The sequence below is a fragment of the Ctenopharyngodon idella genome, chromosome 7, assembly GCF_019924925.1.
Source record: "Ctenopharyngodon idella isolate HZGC_01 chromosome 7, HZGC01, whole genome shotgun sequence".
Taxonomy (NCBI): Eukaryota; Metazoa; Chordata; class Actinopteri; order Cypriniformes; family Xenocyprididae; genus Ctenopharyngodon; species Ctenopharyngodon idella.
The window spans coordinates 22,872,871-22,885,967 of NC_067226.1; the positions used below are offsets into that span (position 1 = coordinate 22,872,871).

General features: G+C 36.7%; 1 protein-coding gene across 12 annotated transcripts in view; it reads left to right on the plus strand.

Annotated features, from left to right (window-relative positions):
- LOC127515682 (nuclear factor 1 B-type-like) overlaps positions 1–13,097 on the plus strand; it is a 101,066-nt gene that overhangs the window by 61,827 nt on the left and 26,142 nt on the right. For all 12 annotated transcript variants that reach the window (XM_051899575.1, XM_051899573.1, XM_051899574.1 and 9 more), the window contains exons 3-6: positions 2,453–2,506; positions 4,141–4,209; positions 8,210–8,330; positions 8,531–8,643. In XM_051899575.1, the coding sequence (XP_051755535.1) occupies positions 2,453–2,506; positions 4,141–4,209; positions 8,210–8,330; positions 8,531–8,643 (357 nt within the window). The remainder of the gene's footprint in view (positions 1–2,452; positions 2,507–4,140; positions 4,210–8,209; positions 8,331–8,530; positions 8,644–13,097) is intronic.

Below are 13,097 nucleotides of genomic sequence, written 5' to 3' on the forward strand. Positions count from 1 at the left end.
GATCATCTCAATCATGTCTACATGCCTAAATGCATTGAGTTGCAGCCGTGATTGGCTGATTGGATGTGTGCATTAACAAGCAGTTGAACAGGTATACCTAATAAAGTAGTCAGTGAGTGTATAATATTTGCCATACTGGCACTTGTAGATATGGTATTACTTATTATGGCAAAACATAAACTTTATATTTATTGCAAAATTTTGAATATCCTGTTGAAATTAGCCATGGCTACTTTAATTAATTGTGTATCGTAGCAGTGCGTCTGGATCAGAGCTGTTTAATAGTGTGTGCCAGCTGCGCCATTGTTGTGCCATTTGTTTAATCACTCAACATCCATGCAAGATTGTACTTAGAGATGCAAACTATTCCTCTACCTCTCTTCGTTTCTGTTTTCTCTCTTGGGGCATTGGCATGGTAGGAGATGTCTTTAAGCAGACTGATGGATGGGGTAGAACTTGCTTGTGAATTGTAGGGGGAGGGTAGTTGGCATAGGAACGGGCACTGTCACAATGCCAACCTGCTTCTGTCCAATCAAAGACTCAGCTGTTGGCCGATGGTCCAATAAGCTTTCATGATTCAAACACTATTTAAGGTGTTATTTATTATGTGGGAAGAAAATTGTCGAAGCTTAATGCAGAAATAACTCTTAAGATTCCTCACAAATGCACAGGACAAACCATGAGTGGGGATTTTTCTCCTCCTCTTGCTCTATCTTAATTTTCTCCAGACTTTTTTTCTTCTTAATGTATGGTGTTCCCTCCCTTTCTTTGTCATTGTTGAGCTGAAGCCAAGAACATTCCGTTTTTGCAGCTCTGTTTAATGGTCATTTTTGAGGGGGTGGGATTTATTTCTATCTCTCTGTCTCTTACTCTGCCCCTTTAACTTTCACTTCTGAAATGGAGCTTAGGAAGGAACAAGAGTGATGTTCCAGCTCATATTCTCTCCTGCATTTTCTATTTACTAAAAGCCGATATTTAGGCATCATGATTGCATTGGCCGATATCAGTGTTGAGTTATTTAAAATTTAATTTAATAACTGTTAAATGTAATCTATATAAAAATGCAAATCTCAAAATGGCAGTTTGATACGTGCTCCGAACCACTGATTTGAAACAAAAGATTTGTAAAGCTTTGAAGCTTCATGAAGCAGTGTTTTGAAATTGGCCATCACTAGATATTGTTGAATAAACTTATTTTGTTTTTTTTGGCAGACAAAAAGTAATCTCGTCACTTCATAACATTAAGGTTGAACCACTGTAGTCACATAAACTGTTTTAAATATGTATTTAGTAGCTTTCTGGGCATCTGAAAGTGAAAATTAACTTGCTGTCAATGCAGACCTCACTGAGCATCGGATTTTATCAAAAATATCTTAATTTGTGTTCTGAAGATGAACGAAGGTCTTACGGGTGTGGAATAACATGAAAATAATTATTGGTTTATCGCTATATAATTTTTATATCAATGTTGCTTGTTGTGATCTTGAAATAAGCAGATCATTAAATAAGTTCCTGAAAAGACTGGGCCACTGGAGGTGTATCATTAGCACTGAAGGATCAAGGGAGGGTTTTCATAAAGGTTCTGTAAGGTAACATCATTAATCATGTAAACATTTAAAGCACACATCAATGACAGGCAGGATTCTTCTCATTTTTCCATCTTTTCCTCCCTCACTCCTCTACTTTGCTCATGCTCTACAAGGTGGGGCATGTGTTGAATCTCCATTTTACTTTTGAGGCACATTTCAGCTTTGCCTTTGCCTGTTCTTACATCCTCCTTTTTTCCTTCCCTTTTTCTTCTCCCGTTCCCCCTCACTGAAAGAAACAAGCATGTAACTGCACACATCTGGCCTGTCCTGTCAGGACCAAGAAACTGTAGTTTCCTTTTCAGGAAGGTACGATGGGGCAGCAATGACATTAACGGCTGTTTACTATACCATGCACATTCTTTCTTTGCATTGGGTTTGTTGTCCATTTGCTTTAATCGAGCTGCATGAACACCACAAACATTTGAAAAACCTGATGATCATGTTCTCCAACATGCTTTGTGATGATCCAAAAAGCATCTGACCGTTTGTACAAATAGTTCACATGATCAGATTCACAAATTTGCAGAAACTGGAATATTTCTTATTCATTTTATACCAGAGATGAGATTTTCCATGTTGTAAAATCCTGAAGTTTTCAATTTGTTTCTAGGTTTAAATGAAAAAATATGTGGTCTTTTGGATCCTATTGTATGTTGTTTATATATTGTGTATTTGTGTTGTTTTGATTTTTCTGAATTTTCCTCATTTCCTAATGTCAACAAAAACCATAACAGCTAAACAAACATGGGAAAACACTGCCAAGTGGATGATAAATTACAGTGAAGTGCAGTACTGTCATCTGTAGACCTACTGCTCTTTCTAGGTTTTGTGTTTTAATCCGCCAACTTTATTTGTGTTTTCAGACTCGCAACAGTCAGGAAGTCCCAGCAACAATGAGCCTGGCAAGAACCCTCCAGGTATGTCAACATTATACATAAATATACAAATGCACATAAATCTACATCTGCAGTCAAAGTAAATTATTGCCAGGTGCTAGTGTACCCATAATAATGACAATCCATAAAAACAGATAAATCCTGCATGACATACATGTTAGAAGGTTGTTTGTCTCATTTTCATCATTTTGTTTCAGGGTTCCCACAGTCATAGAAAATCTAAAAATATCTGGGGAATTTTAAAATTGTGATTTTCAGGCCTGGAAAAGTCATGGAAATTCCTACAGTCAGTATAAATTGTTTTAGTTGTGCTCACCTCTTAAATATTTAATCAGCTAGAAATGGCTAGTAATTATAAAATGACAACACCTTTTATTTTAATTATTTAAAAATAACTAATTTATAAAAATTGAATCCAGTAATCACAAATAACTAGAAGAAAATTATGGAAATTCAATTATCAAAAGGTGTGGGAAACCTGAGATTGTATGTGTTTTTGTGTATTTATCTTTGTAACTGAATATAAGCTGTACCTGTAGGTGTGTAACTCATGTTCAGAGAAGAGAAACGGAGATATTTACCTGGTCATCTAACACTGAAACAACTTTCTCAGTTGGTCATCACTCAAACGAAACCAGGTCTCAAATAAACTCTACAAATATATTTTAATTTAATTATTTAGCAGCTGCATTAAAGCTAAACTTTCCTTTATATTGCACAGTGCCAAAAAAAAAAGAAAGAAAGAAAAAAAAAAGAAATCCTACCCTGTCTACCAGTTTAACTTTGCTTTTTTAGAGAAATTATACCGAAACAGGCTTATTTGATCAGAATATGTTGGTTTTGACCATAATTATACTCTCTGCTCAGTGCAAATTAAAGTCAACTGGAAAGCCGACCATGTCATGTCTGTGATTTTTACAAGAAAAACAGAAATTGCCATTTATATAAAACAAGCCATGTCATGACATCACCAGTCCTGTCAGATCTTAGTTTGCGCTGATTTTGCAGATGGCGTGTGGAGCGAACTGTGGTGGTCCTCTAACAGCGTCTTTTTGTCACGCCACTGAGACCTGTGTTTGTTCCCCTGGACTCACCTGTGTTATCTTTTCCTCTTTTATTTGTTCTCTTTTTTTTTGTACATGTTCACTGCTAGGTAATGCATAAAGAATGAAAATCACGGAGAGTGTAATTAAGTCTTTACCTCAAGAGTAGGTTGCGCGTTTACCTCAGCCAAGTAAAATAAAGCTCTCGGGCTGCGACTCAGACCCAGCTAGTACTGCTACCGTGGAAACCCTGGCCCTCACTGCACTTCCTGTTGGGCTTTGCGGTGCATTGTGGGAAAAACTTGGATGTCCTGGCATGCTCTGGGAGGCTGACCCTGTGGGGCTGGTCTTTTTTTGGCACAAGTCTGGAATGCAGTGTTACGTATTAGTTGGCTTTCTCTAAACCTAATCTATCTAGTCTGTACATAATACAAGTCACAGTTAGTGTTGTCACGTTCCCTGAAAGTAAAGATTAAATGGTGATGAGGAAAAAAGATTTGTTTAATCTATGTGGAAACTTAAATGTTTTCTGATGCCTGCATTTGAATTGTCCTCATGTGTATGTGTTAAGTAAGGACGTGTGTCTGAAGAAAATGCTTTTGTCTCCCACAGTTTACTTGGAAGAGAGCTTTGTTAAATCAGGGGTCTTTAGTGTTTCGGAGCTGGTGAGAGTGTCCAGAAGTAAGTCTCCCTCTATGCACACATACACACGCACACACACACGCACTGGTTTCACTACTGCATGTTAGTGAGGGCATCCTGTAGACGCATGTTTTTTTTACAGAAATTTTATACAAGTACATAGCTTTATATTTTATACAGGTAAAGATACTGTAAACGCATAAACCTACTCGGGGCAGAGATAGAAAATTATTTATAGAGTGGCAATGGGGTGGCATGACGACTATTAGGAGAGGAAACACCAAAGCAAGCATCCATGCATAGTTATTGTGGATTTATGACCTGACATACATTTATGTTCATGAATATGTGAAACAGTTGCATTACCACAAAGTAATCTGTCTAAAAATAAATAAAATGTCAGTATCCAGGGCACCAAGTCAAGACACTGTATATTAAACACAAGAGATTTCAAATGTCTCTGAGCTTCTAAGAGTATATCATCATTACTACATAGAGTAGACAAATTGTTTTATTAATATTACGTAGGCTACTTGGATGTTATATAAATTAAAAGTTTCAGTGCGAGTTTAAGAGCAGCAAAACTTTTGAATTTGCTAAGTAGAAAGAAATACCAAAATATCAAAGGACTGAGACTGGATCAGTTTTGTAAATAATCTTAGAGTTCCTGTTATTAACAGATGTGGAAATGTCTGTATGTGGATGTTATGGAAGGCCATCTAAAACACACTAACAACATTTAGCAGCACCTCAGCAACAACAGCCTATAGCAACCACCCAAAATATTATAGAAACCACATAGCAAGACTTGGTTGCCAAACGCTCAGAACATCTATCTATTCTGACCTAACTTCAAACTAGTTTTAATTTTAAAACCATACTTAAAGTTGGCTTTAAGACAAGCCAACATAAAATTTGCCTTTCAAACTTTTCAATCTAGTTAATTAAGATTAGATTCTTACAGAACTCTGCTATCAGTTTCTATGATCGGGATCTTCTTATTAATTTGATTTGATTTGTCTTGTTTTTTTTATTTTGTTTGTCGTATGGCCAAAAGGTCTATATCTATCATGAAAGTTAAATGGGCAGTCATAGAATTCGCTCACATCCTATACAGTCGAGATTAGAATTGTCAGAGGACCTCTGAGTTAGCCAAGAAGCAGTAATTTTCAGATACACAAACACATGTAAAAACAGTCAATTTGATTATAAACTGGGCTACACTGGTTGCACTGTGTGTTTTTGACTCACTAAGAACCGATTCATAATCATAAGAGTCGTTTAAATGAAGCTGACTACACTGGGCGTGCTGCATGTGTGTGCAACCCACAGGGACAGTTTACAGAAAAAATGTGTTTTCTTGCCATTATTTTGCAGTACATCTTTTTTTATTTATTTTTTATTTTTTTTATTTGTCATCACATACCACTGCTGAAAAGCAGTACAGGAAACTGCTTACATTGATATTTTATACTGGGTGGCAGATGGGTTGGCAATGCTTTTTCTTAGGATGGCAGTTGCCATCCCATGCCACCGCGGTAGATCTGCCCCTGAACCTAATCAGTAGATTTAATGTAAAACATGACTTTCACATAGTGAGAAGGACTTCATATGTCCTGGCAAGTTGATTTTTTGAGAAGTTTCACTATATGTGTTGGGTGATTTTCGAAAATGTGGGTCTCAAAGTATAGCTAAACCTTTAAACGCACATTTGTCTAGCTAAATGAGGTCACACCATGGACTTTTGTTTTCGCATTAAGATTATTATGAATCTACTAGACTAACCCAAACCATAGCTTAAAAAGAAAATATTTAGCATTTTTAGTTTATATGAATGTTATGATTATGTTTATATAGATTTATATATAATCTGCAAATGAATTTAGGGAGGTTGTCTCCAAAGGGAATTTCTGTAACTTCTTGCGACAGCTTCAACCCACAAGTATAGCTAAGTAAACACACAGAGCAACACAACCAGCATGCTTTATGCTGAGGCATTCCTGATTTAGCAAGGGAGGGACTTGCCCAGAACATGTGTGGAAAATCCAGTCTAGCGGGTCTTCTGTGTGTGTGTGTGTGAGTGCGCGTGTGTGTTTTCAAGTTTTGTTGCACAAGCATGCAGTAGTTTATGTGTAGACATGCCTGTTCTCATCAGAGACGATGACAGATGTTCCAAAAAGAATCTCTCTCTGATGGCTGAGGACAATTTTGCCCTCAGGCAAGATTTGTACAAATACCCGAAGGGGTTAGCAGGGCCTGAAACACACACACAAGTTTACCCCACACACAAAAAGACGCTCCAGTTCACCCTAAGGGTGTATGATGCACTCAGTGACGCTGTAACTGATCCATGTCACACCTAAATGTAACACAACGCTCGCGATCTGTCCCACATGCAGACACACTGCCAATCATTGTGGCCTCTATGATCCTCAGCCATATGACTTACCTGCAGGAAACAACATGTACCAAAAAACAGCAGAACAAAGGAAGGTCTGTCAACTTTCTGAACAAACTGACAGTTTACTGCACACAAATAAGGTCTTAAATGTATAATGTAATGGCCATGGTGTTGTCCTGTAATGCAGTTCACATGAGGTTATAGTGAACACTGTACATATTGTTGTGCTCATATTAAGTACTAGAACAAATGTCATACCTGCTCACCTGAATTCACGTGGCGGCAGGAGGTCTTGGGCTCGGTGCCAGCAGAGACTGACAATAATTTCTCATGTGTTTCCTTCACCTCAGACCCTCAGGCCATATCATGTCATACATGAAAACACACATTCTGCTAAAACTTCATGACACGTCTCCTCAAACTACTGCAAAAGAGAGAAAAGAAAAAAATGTATATGAAACTCTTAAGACTATAACAGAAGCCTTGCATATTATTTCAGTAAGAATATGCTTTAGCCATGTGTTCTTGGTTTTGAATGTGTGAAACGTGATTCCCAACCAGGTGTTTGTGCACACCAGGGAAAATTTAAGCTAATTCCAGTGGATACTTGGGAAGATTTTACCATGTTAAACCTATAAAAAAAACAAAATAAATAACTAATTGTGAATTTCTTTTCAGGCAATATATAAACATACATTACACAACACACAGTTGTTTGTACTCCTATCATTATGAGGAGGTGTAATGGTTTTTATACTGAGTTAACAATATTTTCTATCCCCTAACCCCACCCCTAAACATAAACCTCATAGAAAAATGTCTGCATTAATACATTTTTAATAAAAATAGTTTTTTATGTTTATTTAACCATAATTACAAAGACAGCTGGATGTCCTCATAATGTACACACACACTATGATTAATGATGGGATATAAGACCACAAGTACACAAAATTGCTAAACTTATATAATATAGTAAAATATAATATAATATAATAATTTAAAATATTTATAATTTAATATAAAAATGTAATATTTACATTTTAAATGACTTTTTTTGTGAATTCAGAAAATATTTGTGTTCAGAGCAACTTATAGCTTATATCATGATACATGTGTTATAGCACCAAAACCACTGCCTTAATAAACACAGATACTGCCATTAAAAGATGTGCTTCAATGCTACAGTGTACATTAGCCAGCTAATAAATCACCAGCATATTATGAAAGGTATGAAAACATTTTAAGGAATAGCAGGTTTAGAGCTCTCTGTTCATGAAAGACCAAGCTAGCTGTGTCATGCTATTGTATGTAAACAAAGAGGCTAGTGACAGAGGTTAGACCGCTGAACGGTGCTCTGGCTCTTGTGGTTTCTCTGTAGATATGATATCTCTGACACACTTCATACTGTTACAGCCCCTACGGCTGTTCTCTCTCAGATTGAGTTACAGCTACAGTCATGTTTGGGTTTGCCTTCATGCAAATTCTGCCCTGAATAACAGCTTCTAACTGAGAGCCAGAAAGAGTGTGTTAAAAGTGATTTAGTTGATTGACTCCTAATGCTAAATCGATGATGTAAGTTACTCCTCATTTCTACCTCTGCCTAACCACTGTCTTTTCTCTCTCTCATCTCACCAGCTCCTATCACACAGGGTGCAGGAGTGAACTTCCCTATGGCTGACATGCCAAGTCAGCCATATTATCAAGACCTGAACTCAGGAGTGAGTTTACACCGGACCCTCTCATCTCCTCATAGCAGGTTAGCATGCATGTTCAAACACAGCACACACATACATACACATACAGTACATTATTAAAACTGTTTATTGTCTTCAGTGTCATTTTTATGCCATTTTCAGTGAAGACAAACACAACAAAAGCTAAAAAATGTTTTTTTTAAAAAATGGTTTTCAATGTGGGTGAAGTCAGAATTAATGCATGTTCTTCTGTCCTTTCCAGTAAGCGGCCTAAGACGATCCAAGAGGACAGTATGGAGACTAGCCCCACAGGGCCAGACTTCTACCCGTCCCCCAGTTCACCGGCCAGCAGACCCTGGCATGAGAGAGACCAAGGTGAGAGAAGAATGTTCATAGTCAAGGCTTGCTCTTGAGGTCATTTCTTTATCATGTGAGCATTAAGCTCATTTCCTCCATTTAAGCAATACTAAGAGCTATTCAGCACTGTTTCTCTCTTTAAACTCTCCCTCTGTCTCTGTCCTCTGTGTGAAGATGTTTTCTGTGTGATTTTCCCCTTTCTTCAGCTCTCAGTAAAGTGTGATGTTGATAAACTGGTCTTCATTCTTGCAGCACTCTGTGAACTCCAGTCTTCATGCAAAACTGAGCAAAACATATCAGTCAGCATCAGACTGTGGCATTCTCATAACCTCGGCTGTCCTTCTAACACTCATACAACGTTTCTGCAACAATAATGATTTCCTGAAATTATGACCATTGAAAATTTCAGTGGTATAAAATGTCACTTACAATGAGTGGGACTGCTCACTGGAGGTTTTTTTTTTTTGTGATAATATTGAAGCATATTGATAATTCAAGCATATTGAATCCAAATTTTCAAAGCAACTGCAAATTGAGGTTGCAAATAAAGTTTGTTTAAAATCATATTACATTATTTATACAGTTATCTATATGCAGTGTTTTTTATACAGTTATGCAAGTCACAAAAATTTAATAAAGTTAAGTATTCACGTTTACAACTTTTAACATTAATTCAGCCTTATGTGTCCAGAAATTGTAGGTTTTGGTCAAAAATTTTCATTCCTGTGCACTACTTTCTAGTGCGCTGCAGTTACATAACTAGAAAGAAAGAGACAGCTGTCCTGTTGTATGTTTTGATTGAAACCTTCGATAAGACGTCATTTATTAAGGAGAAATGTCACATTTTCGCAGGGTGGATCTGTCCAGTCTTGTTTTGTGCGGGCATGTGTGTGTCAGTATTGGGTCTGGTTTCATTATGTAGTAAAAGACTGTTTTTTTAGCCCAATTTAAGCCTAGTTTAAAGGGATAGTTCACCCAAAAATGAAAATTCTGTCATTAATTATTTACCTTCATCTCGTTCCACACCTGTAAGACTTTCATTCATCTTCGGAACATAAATGAAGATCTTTTTGATGAAATCTGAGAGCTTTCTGTCCCCTCCATAGACTCCATAGACTGAAACTTCAACAATTTCATAAAGAGATCGTAAAACTAATCCATATATAGTCCAATATTTTCTGAAGAGAAACGATCACTTTATATAATGAACAGATTGAATTTAGGCTTTTATTCACATAAACACTTATAAACTCACACATCAGTTATGGTAAACGGAAGCTCAAGCATGTTCGCATGATGTGCGAGAACCAATGAGGTTCATTCTTGTGTGTTTCGCAGCACGTTTCAGCTTTCACGAGAGGTTTGTTCTCATACGTCAACCGGTTTCGGTTGAGCTTCTGTTGTGTTCGCTGATCAATGTTTATATGTGAATAAAAGCCTAAATTAAAACTGTTCATCATATAAAGCGATCGAGTCTCTTCAGAAAATTTGGAATAAACAGCTCAATTCATATGGGTTAGTTTTACGATTTCTTTATGAACTTTTTGAAGCGTCGAAGTTCCAGTTGCATAGCTGTCAATGGAGGGACAGAAAGCTCTCAGATTTCATCAAAAAGATCTTCATTTGTGTTCTGAAGAAGAGCAAAAGGGTTTGGAATGACATGAGTGTGTGTAATTAATGACAATGTTTATTTTTGGGTGAACCCTTTAAACCATATAGGAATATATAATATTGTCTATATAAAATTAATGATTAATTTCTGCACTATTAACATCATCAAACAAAATCCTAAAATACTTTCACTACAGTATACACATTTTTTTAGACAAAATCCCCCAAATAGTTTCTCATTTTAGCAAAAAAAAAAAAAAAAAAATGTATATGTGTTAAAACAAATCCATCAGATGTAGATCAGACTAGCCTGCATGGGTTGCTATTTGATTAGCCATGCTTCCCCCTTCATAAAGGGGGATTTGTCTGGCGTGTGGCAACTATTGAACTTGACCTGATCTCTAAAATGGGTGTGTCAAAGGTCAGAGCAGGGTTGTGACCTTTGAGTTCAGACACCAGACCCAGATGGGACAGAGGGGGAAGGGGGTGTGTGGCAAGGAATGAAAGGAGAGATCTCCTATTCTAACGTTGAGATTGCACCATTAGTTACTCATTCGCTCACATGCCTGTCAACCAGTTCTGTAGTAGTCAGTTCAGATCTTAAAAGGTTTTAAAGTTTTAATAGATTAAATGAAAATCTTTTCGTGTGAAACTTTAAGATTTTCGCATGTAGTCAAGAGAGATTGTATTTGTATAGTGTGTGTGTTAGAGGCAGACAGAGAAGCAGGCAGGTGTGACAGAGTCTGTTTGAACTTGTCCCTTGATGACCAACAGGTGGCCAGTATAAGAGAGAGAGGGAGAATTAGAGTGCTAAAATAACAACACTCAGCTATTTCAACATTTTTTTTTGTTTAATTGTAGTTAATTCAAATTCCATACTCTTCTCCCTGGAAGCAGGACACAGCACTGTACATACATACATGTATATGTATGTATATGTATATATATGTTTTATTTTCCTTGCATGTGCTTGTTTTTGTTACTTGTTTTACGTTAGGGCTGTCAATTTAGCAGGTTAATTTTGTTTGATTATTTATGAAAAAAAAATTTAGCCTTCAAGTCTGTGTCGGAAAAACAGGCAAACTCAATTGAATGGATTGCTGTAATGTCTATTCAAGAATTTACTCATCTGCTAAAACGGTGACTTAAAATTATCTTAATTTGGTCGATTTTCTGACCAAATGTTGATTTATGCAATTAAGTTGATTAATCTTATTTATTTATTATTACTCGTCTTTATTTCCTGGACTTCTGATGCCGTTGTTTTGCTGATGAACTGTTGTGAGAGATGGAGGGTTGAGTGAAGAGGGGGATGGGGTAGAATAGAGCTCATGAGAAAGTGGTTTGTTTTGTAAAACCCATATCAGAAGGAGCGAAGCATGAATATTAAAGCCATATGAGGCCTTGACAGAAGGAAACTGTCTCAGCCAAAGCCTAGTCCTCATGTGCACAGAAACACAAACCTTTCTAATTTCATATCAAATCAACTTTCTGAAAAAACAGTGTCATTGCGTGGCCACTGCCTCGATTTAGTTACAAGTCTCTCACTCTCTCCATGTCTTTTTCTTCAGTATGGAGCAGCAAATTGTTGATGTAGCTTTAAAAAATGAATATATCACTTTTCCCAATCTGTGTCTTCAGATGCGTGTAGTCGTTCCCTGGTCACCACACACACATTTTTTTAAGGCTTTTTGTGAAGGCTTTTCTTTCTCTCTATATCCCACCCACCTTCATTCTCTTCTTCCTTCCTTCCCTCTCTCCTCAAACATACATATGGATATTCCTGAGGGAGCACAATCCTGCCTTCTAACAGCTTTTTTCTTCTTCTTTTTTTTTCAATGTTCTGTTGCAACAGGTGTGATGACAAAATATTATTTGAAAGCCATATGCTAAATTTGGACATGTTGAAACAGGAAAATGCAGTCAAAAAGTTTTTTGAGGAAGAAAAATCCATGTTTCATAACCGTACAGTATAAAGCCAACATTGTGTCCATGGCTCTCTGTTAAAGTGCCGTAACTGCAAGGTTTATCTATAGATTCTGTCTAGAAAACTATTATGTACATTTTTATATCTTTTGTATAATATGTAGTAAAATAAAATCATTTAAATGTTTTAAAATGCATTTAAATAAATAAAAAAGAAAAATACTGTAAAGAAATATTGTATGGATAGGAAATCTAAATTTTCTTAATTGTCTTGTCATTGGTAGTAGTGGTAAAAGTAATTTTGATAATTTTGGACCCTGAATAAGAGACAGACACATGGAATCCCCCTACATTCCAATGCCTTTGAGTAAAGATCATTTACCTTTTTCCTGCCATCACAACACTGAGAAAGAGGAGGGAGAGAGAGAGAGAGATGGAGCATTTATGAAGTTAAATATACAGAGACGTAGTTGTGATTCATTCCTTCATCTAAAGCATCTGCGCATATCCAAACACACAATCTCAAGACAGAATACACATCATGTGAAGTGCTTGCTGATATGTCATTAGCTAGCGGTTCTCTTTTCTTCCCCCTCCCTCACTTTTCCTTATTTCATTATTCTGATTTCACTGCGTCTGCCTCCCTTTCTTTTCTGTTTTCTCATCTCATCTATGATTGTCAGGGAGGAGCGCCAGAGACAAGCAGGCCAAGCACTATGTCTCCTCCGTGTCTGCTGATGAAGAGACTTTTTTGTCTCTTGTTGGAAGTAGATATGAAGTTAATCTCTTTCTTAAACAATCAAACTAGATAGATGATACACTGCATTGCACTACAGAGAGGGAACTTGAAAGAGAAACAGCATAACAAGACATGAAAATGTCAAAAGAATTTGTGTTCTTATGTTGTTGACTGTCTTCTTGGATGCTCAGTTCAA